The sequence below is a fragment of the Hibiscus syriacus genome, unplaced genomic scaffold (genome assembly GCF_006381635.1).
Source record: "Hibiscus syriacus cultivar Baekdansim isolate YM2019G1 unplaced genomic scaffold, ASM638163v2 tig00111332_pilon, whole genome shotgun sequence".
Lineage (NCBI taxonomy): Eukaryota > Viridiplantae > Streptophyta > Magnoliopsida > Malvales > Malvaceae > Hibiscus > Hibiscus syriacus.
Window position 1 is genome coordinate 501,104 of NW_024063061.1, and position 14,262 is coordinate 515,365.

At 35.4% G+C, this 14,262-nt stretch overlaps 1 protein-coding gene across 1 annotated transcript; it reads left to right on the top strand.

Annotated features, from left to right (window-relative positions):
- The first annotated feature begins 654 nt into the window (after positions 1-654).
- LOC120158923 lies at positions 655-13,946 on the top strand. The gene is made up of 8 exons (XM_039169651.1): positions 655-1,117; positions 1,503-1,571; positions 1,661-1,740; positions 11,344-11,479; positions 11,760-11,885; positions 12,212-12,309; positions 12,811-13,018; positions 13,681-13,946. Exons 1-8 carry the CDS (start codon positions 655-657, stop codon positions 13,764-13,766), a joined length of 1,266 nt encoding a protein of 421 aa, XP_039025582.1. The 3' UTR covers positions 13,767-13,946.
- Positions 13,947-14,262: the final 316 nt, after the last annotated feature.

Sequence of the window (14,262 nt, forward strand, 5' to 3'; positions counted from 1 at the left end):
TTTGAGTAGCTGACGGATTAAAATTAAACATGAAAAAGACAAAGATGTTTGGGATCAATGTGGAGAAGAGAACTGTGAAGAGGTGGGCTGGTTCGATTTATTGTGGTGCGACAGACCTTCCATCGAAATATTTGGGTATGCTGTAGGTCAGAAGAAAAATTCTAAGAATCTTTGGCAACCAGTATTGGATAAAATCAGGAATCAATTGCAAAGCTGGAAAGGTAAATTTTTATTATTTGTTGGTAGAGTAACTTTGATAAAATCAGTTTTGGTAAATCTTCCTGTGTATTATATATTTTTTCCTATATCCATATCAATTGCCGAGCAGATAAATAAATATATGGCTAATTTTCTGTGGAATTCCCAGTCAGATAGGTGCATTCACTGGGTTAAATGGAATAACATCTGTGGTCCGAAATCACATGGTGGGTTATGTTTTTTTATATCAAAACTAGAAATCGTGCCTTGCTAAATAAGTGGATTTGGAGATTTAGTGTTGAAGTTGATAGCTTGTGGAGAAAAAATATTGTTACCAAGTATAAATATGATCTTCATTTCATTATTCCGAGGGCAGTCAATCACAGAAATTCGTATTAGATTTGGCGTAGCATTGTTAATTCGATTATTTCTTATGAGGTGGATCTAATGTCTAAGATGAAATGTGTTATGGGAGATGGAAGAAAAATTGAATTTTGGACAGATTATTGGACCGATCAGGTTTCACTTAAATATGCGTTCCCGAGAATTTATGCGATTGCGGTAAGAAAGCTCGGAAAGATAAGTGAGTTTGGAAGATGGGAAAATGGAGCATGGTTTTGGAGTATTAAGCTGAGAAGACCCCTGTTCGAATGGGAAAAATCTGTGTGGTTGATTTTCATTCAAGTTCTGAACAAAGCTGTTAGTGATAGTCAAGGAGTTGATAAACTGAAATTGTTGGGTGCGGTAGGTAGGAAGTATACTCCTAAAGCTTATTGCTTAAAGATGGCATGCGGTGGAATGGTGGAAAATCACATATGGAAATTGGTATGGTTCAAATTGCCTTCTCCCAAAGTAGCTGCATTTGTGTGGAGAGATGTTCATCAAAAAATAACGGTCATTGTAGAATTGGAAAAAAGAGGTGTTAAGAATCTTGAACAATTGAGATGTCTTTTATGCAATCAAGATCCGGAATCGATAAATCATGTTTTATGTATATGTGGGATTGTTTGGAAAGTATGGAAACGATGGTGTAGAGTGTGGAAAGTGAATTTAGTTATCCTTGTAAATATAAAATAGTTACTAGAGGTTTGGTTCTCTCAACGAGTCAGGAAAAAAGTTCGGATTTTGTGGCAACTTGGTTTCTTTGGACTGATTTGGGTTATTTGGCGATGCATAAATAAAGCCAGATTCCATATAACTGTGTTCTCGGCAAAACAAATTTTTACTAAAATTTTAATATAGGTAGGGGTATGGGCGAAGTTCCTATGGCCATCGTTAATTCCCTATGTGCAAGACTTTGTTAGGAGTCCGAAATCTTTCGTTATCAGTTGATGATTCTGTAGATGCGTGGTCAGAGTTCCTAGTTGTCATTTGTAATGTTTGGATTTTGTAGAATCGAATTATGGTCTGTTAGGTGTAATGGTATTGCTATGGGTTGATTTGTTACTATCCTTGTATGCAGGTCTTAGTAGAGTGTATGGGCAGGGGAAGGGTATGCGGTTTGATTTCTTCCACTTAGTTGTTCGTAGGTTAAGTGATTGTGTATGTTGTATTGTTTGATCTAGTTTGTATCGTTTGTTCTACCTTAAGGTTCACTCTTTTTCCTCCAGATAGGTATAGAGAGGTTTTTTAATGAGGTCCTTGGGGTAGTGTACTTTGTATTCTCCTTTAAATACAAAGTATCACTTTTAAAAAAAATGGTGTCGGTCCACAGGGATTTAGAAATTTCTAATTCTGATTTGATTTGATCTTGAACCAAGAAAACTGTAAAACAAATAATTTAAAAGAGGAGAGTTTAAAACAATCAAGTAAACTAAATAAAATAAAATAAGTAACAAAAGTAATAAAAGTAAATTGTAGAGAATTAAATAAGATGAGAGTTAGCATCCAGCTCGCTTTGCCCCAATCTGTCTCGATCACTGAAATAGATTTTACTTTGGATACTTGTCGGTTACAGTCTATAAGACCCAACCCTTGTAACTTGCTATTCTCTTCGGTGAACTAATTTTTCAAAGTCAATCCTTGAAATATAGCCCTTGTTTGGATCTAATATACGATCATTCATCTAATTAAATAAATAATATACAAATTAAAATATAAACTAATACTAAAAAAATAAATGAATAAAACATTCTCAACAAATAAAATAACAGAATTTAACAATGTATATCAATGAGAATTAGAACTGAAAAAGCTCATGCTCGGATTATGTTGTCTCAATGAGATTTGAACCCGATCTTGATTTCCCTTAGCGAACTGCCACTAAGTTTGTTCTTAGGGAATTAAACTTTCTACAAGTCGATTCTCCTCCCCAATTGTAGATCAAAACCTAGATCAAACCAATGCTTGCTCTTTGGGTTGAAAGTGTTAAGATGTTTGAAGGAAAGTCGATTGCCTCTCATTTTTTTTCTTCCAAAAATCATGAAATAATTTGAAGATGTGATGTGCCTTTGCAACTCTCACTAGATCGAATCAAATCATTGCTCATCTATCGACTAAGAAAAAGTTTAGCCAAGCATGGTGGAGATCATGCTTGGTGTGTAGAAAGAAAGAAGATGAAGAAGAAAAAGGTTCTTATTAAACTAAAAATCCAAAACTAAAGAAAAACTAGTACCGGTTCTATATCGAATTCTAAACTTGTACATCTGTCAAGTTTCACCCTGATGGATATTTATAGCTTGAGAAAATCTGAAGGAAACAAAATACTAATTCTCAAGAAAATTAAAACACTTAAATTCCTGACATATAGTAAACTAAAAATCCTAATAATAAATAATTAAAATCGTAATCAAAATTTTAAGCAAACAAAAATCCTAATTAAATAAATAATAAAATCTAAGATGTTTGAATTTAATTATAACTTTTAATTCCTAAAGAATTGTGGTTCACCTTGCTTTTCTCCTTTGATCTTGCAAACTGAATTATCTAATCAGAGATTGTGCTTGGATCGATCTTCTAAACATAGTTGGTGCCAACTTCTCCCAAAAAATAGGAAAATTTATTTAATTCGCCTTTTAATGATTGTTTATTGGGAAATAGAGTCCTGCACAGATTCGATAATAAATAACCTAAATTAGAACTATAAAAGGAGATAAATATATCAATTAATAACAAAATATTAATCAAATAAAATACTCATTAAATTCCCCCTCACTTATTCAATGTTTGTCCTCAAGCATTCCTTAATCAATTTATCAAAATCTCAAATTATTAATCTTTCATCTCACAATGTACCAAGGAAAACCAAACAAGCTAATGATCACATTTATTATCGGAAACAATGTAACAATTAAGCAAATAGGTACAAATAGTAAGAATTTTAAGTATAAGACTAGATATCCCAATTGTTCATCAATTTCAATGTAATAAGACTCAATACCTCACAAGGATTCACTTATTATCACTTGAAGTGTTTAAGGTAAAAGAAATCGCTCAAAAGCGGGATTAATAAAGACATTATCATAGGCTAAGAAAATCAAGTTTCCACCACTCATTCGAACAAGATACAATTAATCAAAGAGTCTTTTAATAAGTTTGTAATGGGGTTTAGTTTGGGGTAGGGATAAGGCCGAAAAATTAGGTTCAAAAGTCAAAAAGAGATGTAAAATATATGTGTTCAAGCCACAAATTCAACAAAGTAAACACATTCGAAGAATCGTATTTAAAAAATCAAAATTTTCCTTTTTCTCCCATTTTCTTGTTTCAATTTTCGTTGTTGCTTTTCGGTTATTTTTTTGGTTTTTTGTTCGAACGCTTTGTTTGATTATTTTGGATGCTTCATTTTTCTTCTCTTGATTTTCCGTTCGTGGAACAAATCTATCTCCTGTCTCGAATAGGGTAACAAGGGATGGTGAAAATAAAATTGAAAGGTTTCGGGTTTTGTAATGTGGTAAAACAAAGAAAATGGTAAAGACTCAAGATTGATTCACTAGTGGATATAAAATGGGCAGGTAATTTAGGTAGAGAAGTGAGTTAATCCTAAGTGCCCTAATCATCTTAAAATATAAAGTTTCAACATGTGGTCTCGATATGTATTTAATCACAAGTTCTAGAATATCAAAATTGATACGGCGCACTCAATCAAACAATGAGCAAGAATAAGAAAGTATGCTCGTTTAGGCTCAAATATCACAAGAAGGGATCATGTGTATTGAATCAAGAAACATATTAATCAACGGATTCATGGAACACTTGGGCTTTGCAACTTATAAATTGACTGAGCACAAAGAGGAAGCACCTGATCCAATGCTAAAGTAATTGTTCTATAAGAATTACAAAGCAATGGGTACGAAAAACTAGTTCCCAGAGTAATGGAGGATACGAGCCCAAACCTCCTCATACAAGTCCTCCAGTTTATTCCTTGGGAGCTTAAGTTGAGCCACTTGAGGCAAGATGGCTTCCCATCTTCCACTGTTAATATCAGCAACAATGGTTTTAATACTGTCGACGGTATTCAGAGAAACCTGGCACTCGTTTTGTAGAGTTTGAAACGTTTGATGCAACGAATTTTCTTTACAAAATTGGAGCACAATCTTAATAATGTTGACCAACGAGAAACGAGATCGAAACAACCAAAACAAAAAAATTGTTGGAAATTCATGAAAGTATCTTTGGCATTACCCAGATGCAGAAAACGAGAAAATAAAAAACAAAACATAAACATGTTGGGAAATAAATGATAACAAGTAATTTCCCTATAACCAGATTAGTGAGAATGTGAAATAAAAGCGGAAAGATAATACCCGAAATTGATAACGGAGTTCAGCCAATTGTACCTACGTCTTCGGACTGCTGCAGATCTTTTACTAAGAGAGAAAATTTACAGGTATTTACAAAACACTCACTACTCACAAGAAAGCTCTCTAGTATTGAGAGAAAGAAATGATTTGGGATTTTGGGATGATTTTGAAGCTAAATGGGTTAGGGTATTTATAGTTGAAGCTTAGGGACTAATCTTATAAATACCCTAAAAAATACAATGACTAAAGTTGTAATATTCCCATTTCTATTTCAACAATAGATGCCCATTTATTGATTTTCAAACAGCCGCCCATATTTCCAAATAATTTCACTAGCAGCCGGCTGCCACATCTATTTTTGACCAACAATCTCCCACTTGAAGACTGATTTTAATCTGTTTTCACTCCTCGATCAATGCTACAACATTTCTGGTCTTGTTATTCTAGCATGCCAACTGAAGCTGAACACAACTTCAGTTTGTCCGTAGTCACCGTCTTTTTCAACATGTCTGCCAGATTTTGAGCTCCACTGATATTTTCAAGTTTCAAAATCCCATCTTCCAGAAGAGACCGGATAAAATGATATCGCAATTGTATGTGCTTCGTCCTGGAATGAAAATACGGATTCTTTGCTAGATGGATAACACTTTGACTATCGCATTACAAGACATTATTTTCTTGTTTCTTGCCTAACTCTTCCAAGAAACTTTGGAGCCAAACCATCTCCTTGCTGGCTTCCGTAACAGTGACATATGCTTCAGTTGTGGAGAGAACAACTATCTTTGGTAGTTGAGAAACTCAACTCACTGCGGTTCCTCCTAGAGTATAGACATACCCTGTAGTGCTTATTCTGATGTTAACATTTCCGGCTAAGTCAGCATCTACATATCCTGTCAATATCGTATCTCCACCTTTGAAACAAAGTGTTTTGTTTGTAGTACTCCGTAGATATTTGAGGATCCATTCGACTGCTTCCCAGTGTACCTTGCCCGGATTATTCATGTACCTACTAACAGCTCCCACTGCTTGAGCAATATCTAGTCTGGTACAAACCATGGCATACATCAGACTTCCAATTGCTGAGGCATACGACACCTTTATCATGTGTGCACGTTCTTCCTCCGTCTTTGGTGACTGTTCTTTGGAGAGTCTGAAGTGAACACCTAAAGGTGTACTTACTGGTTTAGCATCTTGCATGTTGAACCTGGAGAGTACTTTGTTGATGTACTCAGCCTGTGATAATATCAAAGTCCCTGACTTTGTGTCTCTCTTGATCCTCATCCCAAGAATCTCCTTTACAGTGCCCAGATCTTTCATAGCAAACTTCTTCGACAATTTTTGCTTCAAGTTTATAATCTCTTGCATGTCTGAGCCTGCAACGAGCATGTCATCAACGTACAACAATAAAATAATGAAGCTATTTTAGAACCTCTTGATGTAGCAATAATGATCTGCTTGGCATCTGGTAAAACCATTGTTACCCATGAAGCTATCGAACTTCTTGTACAACTGTCTAGGAGCTAAGTTTAAACCATATAAGCTCTTCTTCAACCTACATACCATATTTTTCTTGCCTGACTCTATGAAGCCTTCTGGTTACCTCATATAGATTTCTTCCTCCAAATCACCATGAAAGAAAATTGTCTTCACATCTAACTGCTCAAGATGTAAATTTTCTGCAGCTACAATTTTCAACACCAGTCTGATTGTAGACAGTTTTATGACTGGAGAGAAAATTTCATTGTAGTCAATACATTCTTTCTGCTGAAAACCTTTGATAACAAATCTTGCTTTGTAGTGTTTGCTCCCATCATGCTCTTCTTTGATCCTGTAAATCCACTTGTTATGGAGCGCTTTCTTGCCTGGTGGTAATTCAGCTAATTCCCACGTCTGATTTGACATAAGCGAGTCCATCTCATCTTTCATGGAAGACTCCCACTTGACTGAATCATTCACTTGCATTGCTTTATCATAGCACTCTGGTTCACCATTGTCAGTCAACAACAAGTAGTGCAAAGAAAGAGAATATCGTTGGGTTAGTTTAGGAATTCTGGAGGAGCGTCTCAGTTCTGGTGTACCTGGTTCTTCTTTTCAGGTTTGATTTGAACATCATTTCTAGAAATCTCCTCAAACTCAGCAAATTCCTTTGTTCCAGCTTCGGTATTGGAGCTACTTGATTCTACAGTTAACCTGTCTTTGTACATCACATTCTCATTGAAAATGACATCTCTGCTTCTAATGATCTTCCAATTTTCGTAGTCCCAAAACTGGTAACCGAACTCATCACCACCATAACCAATAAAGGCACATTTGTTGGACTTAGCATCAATTTTACTTCTTTCAGCAGAGTCTATGTGTACATAAGAAATACAATCAAACACTCTTAAGTGTGAAAGGTTTATTTCTTTCTTGCTCTAAACTTCCTCTGGTATTCCACCATCCAAGGGAACTGAGGGCCCACGGTTGATCAGGTAAGCTGCAGTGTTGATAGCTTCAGCCCATAGAAATTTGGGTAATCCAGTATGTATTCTCATGCTTCTGGCATGTTCATTCAGAGTTATGTTCATGCTCTCTGCTACGCCATTCTGCTGCGGTGTCATGGGAACTGTTGTCTCCATCTTGATCCCATTGTTTGCGTAGAAATCTCTGAATCTACGATTTCTGTACTCTCCTCCATTGTCAGACCTCAACCGCTTAACTTTTAGACAAGTCTCATTTTCCACCATGGCCTTCCATTTTCTGAAGGTATCAAAGACTTCTGATTTCTTCTTCAGAAAATAAACCCACACCTTCCTCGTAGAATTATCGATGAAGGTGACATAATATAATGAGCCTGCAAGAGATAGAACTGGAGATGGTCCCCATACATCAGTATGAACCAACTCTAACTTTTCAGCCTTGGGTGTCTTACCAATCTTTGCAAAGCTGACTTTCTTTTGTTTTCCAAAGATGCAATCCTCGCATAGTCCGACATCTACATTCTTTAGATCCGGCAACTTCCCTTTTGAAAAAAGTGCCTTCATCCCTTTCTCGCTCATATGGCCAAGCCTTTGGTGCCATAGGTTTGATTTTCCATCAGCATCTACCGCAGCAATGATATTCTCAAAATTTGAGGTTACATAGAGAGTACAAGTCTTCTTACCACGATCAATGACAAGTGCTCATTTGGTGATCTTCCATTTACAGCCTGAAAAGTTGTGCTATATCCTTCTCTATCAAGTTGTCCTACAGAAATCAAATTTCTTTTGAGGCTAGGAATATGTCTTACTCCTTTCAGCGTCCAGGTGGTCTGGTTTGGCAACTTTAATCGGATGTCTCCTTTTCTAACAATCTATAATGTTTCATCATCAGCTAGATGAACCTTCCCAAAATCACCACTGACATAGTTCTCCATGATTTCTCGACATGGGGTGGAGTGGAAAGATGCCCCTGAATCCAAGATCCATGATTCAATCGGACTGTTGACGCTTAGAATCATGACATCACCTGTCTCATCTGTCACGTTGGCAGATTTCTGTGCGCCGATATTTTTCTTCGGTGCTCGACAATCTATTTTAAAGTGACCCTTCTTGCCGCAGTTATAACAGGTAAAATCTTTCTTTCCCGTTCTTGATTTTCCCGTTCTAGATTTGGATATGCCACAATTTGAATTTCTTTCTGAAGTTCTCCCTCTGGACTCTGTGTACAAGGCTGAGGAGGTTGATGCTTCATCCGATTCTTTCCGTCGAATTTCTTCGCTCAGTACCAGATCCCGAACATCGTCGAATTTTAATTTGTTGTTTCCCGACGAGCTACTGACTTCTGTAGCAGTAACATTCCAACTATCTGGTAGAGATGATAAGAGAATTAAAGCTCAAACTTCATCATCGAATTCAATTTCCATGGAACTCAACTGGGTTGTGATTGTGTTGAGTTCATTCAGGTGTTGAGACACTGATGCCCCTTCTGCCATCTGCAAATTGAATAATCGCCTCATCAAGTAAACTTTGTTTGAGGTTGATGGCTTCTCATACATACTGGAGAGAGCCGCCATAAGACCCGTCGTGGTCTTTTCCTTTGCTATGTTAAAAGCAACATTGCGGGACAACGTCAGTCGGATAACTCCGAGGGCTTGTTGTCGAGAAGAGCCTAGTCTTCATTCTTCATACCCTCATATTGCTTTTCTGAGAGAGGTTGATATAGATTTTTCTGGTACAAAAAATCTTCAATCTGCATCTTCCAATGCCAAAGTCTGCACCATCGAACTTTTTAATTTTCACATTCCCTTCATCTGCAGCCATCGCTCCCACTCAAATCTGGCTTCTTTGGATCGTTCTGATAATTTTCACGAACCGCCGTGTATTAGAACACCTCCTTCGACAAATTCGTATCGCTAACAAAATTTTACTATTCACGAAATTCACTATTCATGTAAATAGTAACATCGCAAAAAATTTACAAAATTCACAACCAAAAGCTTTGATTACCAGGTGTTGTGAAAAAAACAAGTAACGAGTAATTTCCCTATAACCATATTAGTGAGAATGCGAAATAAAAGTGAAAAAATAATACCTGAAATTGATAACGGAGTTCAGTCAATTGTGCCTACGTCTCCGGACTACTACATATCTTTTACTAAGAGAGAAAATTTACAGGTGTTTACAAAACACTCACTACTCACAAGAAAGCTCTCTAATATTGGGAGAAATAAATGATTTGGGATTTTGGGATGATTTTGAAGCTAAATGGGTTAGAGTATTTATAGTTGAAGCTTAGGGACTAATCTTGTAAATACCCTAAAAATGCAATGACTAAAGTTGTAATATTCTCATTTTCATTTCAATAATAGCTGCCTATTTATTGATTTTTAAACAGCCGCCCATGTTGCCAAATAATTTCACTAGCAGCCGGCTGCCACATCCATTTTTGACCAAAAAAACAGAGAAGGGAAACATACTCCCAAGCTTCGATCTCTGGAGTCATGGTGGGTGCCCGAGTGAATGGATTGATTGAAACAATTAACAATATACTGAAAACTTGAATTCCTTGTTTTATTTACATTTTTTTGTAATAATTTATTCTAGGACTGTAAATGAGACGAGACAGATCATGAGTTACTAGAAATCGACTCGGTCAATGCTAGACAAATACTCGACTCGAATGGACTCGACTCGAGTTCTTAACGAGCCGAAATGAGCAACTTGATACTCGACTCGAAAAACTAGTGAGCAACTCGAAAATATAATATATTAAGATTTTATTTTAAAAAAATTATTAATAATATTAACATTTATGATTTGATTTTTTTAAAAATGTACTATAAGGTTTTCATGTTCGAGTTTCAGGCTTTAATTAAGTTAAATTTATGATTTTTTCCTTTTCGATCTTTTATGAGCTTCAATTCATGATTTCAAGTTGGAGTCGAGCTTGAAAATTTTAGGATCGCGAGTTTTCGAGTCGAGTTGAGCTTCATTGCAGAGTTTTCGTGTCGAGTCGAGCTCAGCAATACTCAAACTCGACTCGACTCGTTTACAACCCTAATTTGGACTGGCTTGAAGAGTTAGGCTTGAACTATCTTGGGCTTTGGGTTTTAATGTTTTAAATTCTCTTAACCCTAAAAAACCCAATTATTTATAGGGTAAATCACATAAATGGTCCCGACTATAAGATACTACTTTATTAAGTCACTCGACTTTTAAAAGTTACAAAATAATCCTTTAACTATTGAGTGTTGCTTTGTTGAGTCCCTCAACTATTAAAAGTTACAATATATCACCTGACTATTTATTATGTTCAAAACTCATCATTTTTGTTAAAAAATTGACGGTATTCTAACCTAAACGTTAACATGCTAATTGTGATATGATAAAATCTAATTCTAAAATATTAAACGAATATTATACCCAATCATCATGTTAAAGTTCAACTGAGACAACTGTCAATTTTTAATGAAAATGGACGAGTTTGAAACATAATGAATAGTTATGTGACTATTTTGTAACTTTTAATAGTCGAGAGACTTAATAAAATAACATTCTATAATCGAAAGATTATTTTATAACTTTTAATAATCGAGGTACTTAATAAAGTGATATCCTATAGTCAAGGGACAATATGTGTACTTTACCCTTACTTATATTAGTCTAATTGCCCTAACTAGAACTCACCCCTTTTCTCTGCGCTTTCGATCTCCTCATTCACCATTGCAGCAGCTATTTTAAGCTTGGAAGAAAGTTGAAACTTTTAAGAAGTACGATGAAGAAGAAAACAAGTAAAGAGCAGGCTAATTCTGTTGGTATCGCCGAAGATTTTCATATGGGTTAATGTCAATGGAAATTTTTCTGCTGATTTGCCTTTGAATGATCTTTGTATATATTTATTTAGCTTTTCTGCGATGGGTTTACTTCTTTTGTTTCGTTTGTTTCAGTGGAGAATTTTAGTTGCAACCAAACAAGGGAAGAAAAAGGATAAATTAAGTAAGACGAAAAGAAAAAGTAAAGAGAAAAACGCTAGCGTTGGAACCGTTGATAAGCTTGTTGATGAGAACGAAGTTCATGCTCAAGGTGAGACTTTTTTTATAAATTTTTTTTTTAAAGAAAATTAAAATTTTCTAAAGATTAAAAGCCACAGGTTCTAAATAATTGATAGGATTTGTTTGGTTTACTTAGAATTTCATCAACTCTAACATTGCATTTGCAGATTCCATTATGAAAGTAAGACCAAAAGTTGTAAATGCATGGGCTTTTCTTTTGGTTTATTTAGAATTTAATCAACTTTAATATTGCAATTGCTCTTTGATGTTTACATAATAATTTTTGGTTTTTGTTTTTGTTTTCCTTGTAGACAAATTTAGGAAAGATAGAAAAAAGAAATCAAATGGTCAGTTGGTGGACAAGAGTAAAGCAGCTCAGGAGGATGAAGTTTATGAAATACCTTCTGGAGACGATGATTGCTCAAAAGGAATGAAAAGTATGAAACTGTTGACTTCCCTTTGAAGATTTTTAGCGTTTGGTATTGCAGTAGAGATAAACTTCCAAAGCAGTATTGTTAATATTCCGAATTTTGCTCTGAAACTTATTAGTTTAAGTCTTCTTCCTATCTTCGTTTAGTATATGCGCCATAGTAGGCGATATTGCAATTGCCAAACTTATAGGTAAAGCCAGAATTTTTTTAATTGATGTTAGCATGCCTTTTCTTATTTGGATTCTAGTTTGATCATGTATTTTCCATTATCAGTTGATAGACAAGTTTATTGTTTTATAGACATTTGATAGGCAAGTTTTCTTAAACTGCAGAATGGTTTACAGACTACCACCAAAGCAGACCTGGCTTGAAGGTATTGCAACAAAGGATTGACGACTTTATAATTGCATACGAGGAAAAACTTGAACAGGTATTTTTCTTCTTGGTATTTATGTTGAATCATAGCAGTACCAGTTTTGTCAAGGTGTTTACCTTAGCATTACACGACAAAAACATACGTCAAGACCTTTTAGGCAAGGTGCGTTTGATCAGAGGAATGCACTTGGTATGCCTAGGTGCCTTTTTTATGAGACAGTAGATAAAAAGAGAAAAAAAAGGTTGTATAAGGAGAAAACATCAAACTCTCTACTTCTCAACGTTTGAATATTCAATGACAAATTCGAGACTGTTAGACAATCATGCATATTGGCCAACAAAAGAATGAAATTTTGCATGCTTCGTAGGATTTACATAATTATATATTTTAGCTTATTCCACATGCACTTGTACACAGGTAGCTGAGCATCCTTTTGCACTTTTTGGCACATGGAATATAAGGATTTCAATAACTACACCGCACCTTGCACCCTTGACACATTGTTAGAAATGTTTTTCTTGTTATTTACTATTTTTGGTCATTATGGTGATATAGGAAAAGAAAGAAAAGGAGGCTCGTCTTACGGAAGGGGGATGGATACTTGTTGAACATCATAAAGGAAGGAAAAAGACCACAGACTCCGAAAGTGGAACTACGGTAGGTTCTTTTTCCCAGGCTGCTGTGGAGGAGAAATTAGCTAAGAAGAAGAACAAAGAGGTCTCTGATTTCTACCGCTTTCAGAAAAGAGAAACCCAGAGGAATGGTATGAATGACACTAAATTTGTTTTCTCCCCCTTTTTTTATACCAAGATGTCACTATTGAGTTTATTATGAACATTTTCTGGTGGGTTTCAGTTAAGTTGTAGGGTGTAGAGGTTAGGATTAGCTGCTGGTAATTGAACATAACTTTACACGTCTCTTTTCTGCTTTAATAAATTCACATAAATTGTATGTAGTATAGTCTCTCAAAATTATGCGTGCTAGGCAACCGGCAGGCTATGCTTGTCCAGAATTCATTTTGCTTGAAACACTTGTATCCTTCAGACTTCTGTACGAGGGATATGACCCTCAAAAGACCTTCCAAAATCATGGAAAAGCTTAAGCACACCTTCCCACACTTAGCCTAAATTCGAACAACGTAGTTGGCAGGAGGATCTAGATGGGCACTGCATGCTCGAAGTGGAGTCGAGATTGTTTCATTATTTATTTTCAAATACACTGATCATCATCATTATTTATATTTGAATAGTAATGAAGGGGATCCAGATCCCTCAAAATGGCCTTTACTTCGATGTTCTGCTTTCGGGCAATGTCTATGATGGAAGAATGTTGTTGTATGTGCATGTCTGGTTGATTGTAGAAGTTTCCTTTTTACCTATGAATGCCGACACAATGGATTTACATAACCTTTTTTTCTCCTTGCAGAACTTTTGACACTCCAAAGCAAATTTGAGCAGGATAAGAAGCGGATTCAACAGATGAGAGCCGCACGGAAGTTTCGACCTTATTGAGATCGAAGAGTGGAATCTAATCTCTCTTTGATGGTTTCATCATTGCTGCATTTGAGAGATGGAATCCTGAATACCCATTTTGTGCAATATGTGGTTTCATACTATACTGGAAAATCGGCTGCACTCTTTCAACCAGAAATTTACAATTATATCAACAATTACAATCATTAAGAATCTTAACACGTCGATGGTGATTGTAATGCATGCATATTACGTACTATATGCATGTTTTAATGATCACATGTAACACAGAGATTGCATGATATGGAATTATAGTTCAAATATCAACAAATTATCTCCGTCAATCTGTGCAAACTGCATCCTTAATATATGAAGGTAACAAATGCATTTAAGATTAATAAGTGAGAAGCTTTGCTTATGTATAATTTATTATATATATCGACAAGAATTAAGATTTAAATTTCATCAATAATTTCATTTACTTGTAAAATAAATAAATTAAAAAGGCCTAGTAAGTATATCTATTTTATAATCA

Bases quoted from the DNA above. Each gene is read 5' to 3' on its own strand.
- LOC120158923 (XM_039169651.1), top strand. From the start codon at position 655: ATGAAATGTGTTATGGGAGATGGAAGAAAAATTGAATTTTGGACAGAT. The intron at 1,741-11,343 runs GTATGTTGTATT...CGTTTGTTTCAG, and splicing joins TTCGTAGGTTAAGTGATTGT to TGGAGAATTTTAGTTGCAAC. The intron at 13,019-13,680 runs GTATGAATGACA...TTCTCCTTGCAG, and splicing joins AAGAGAAACCCAGAGGAATG to AACTTTTGACACTCCAAAGC.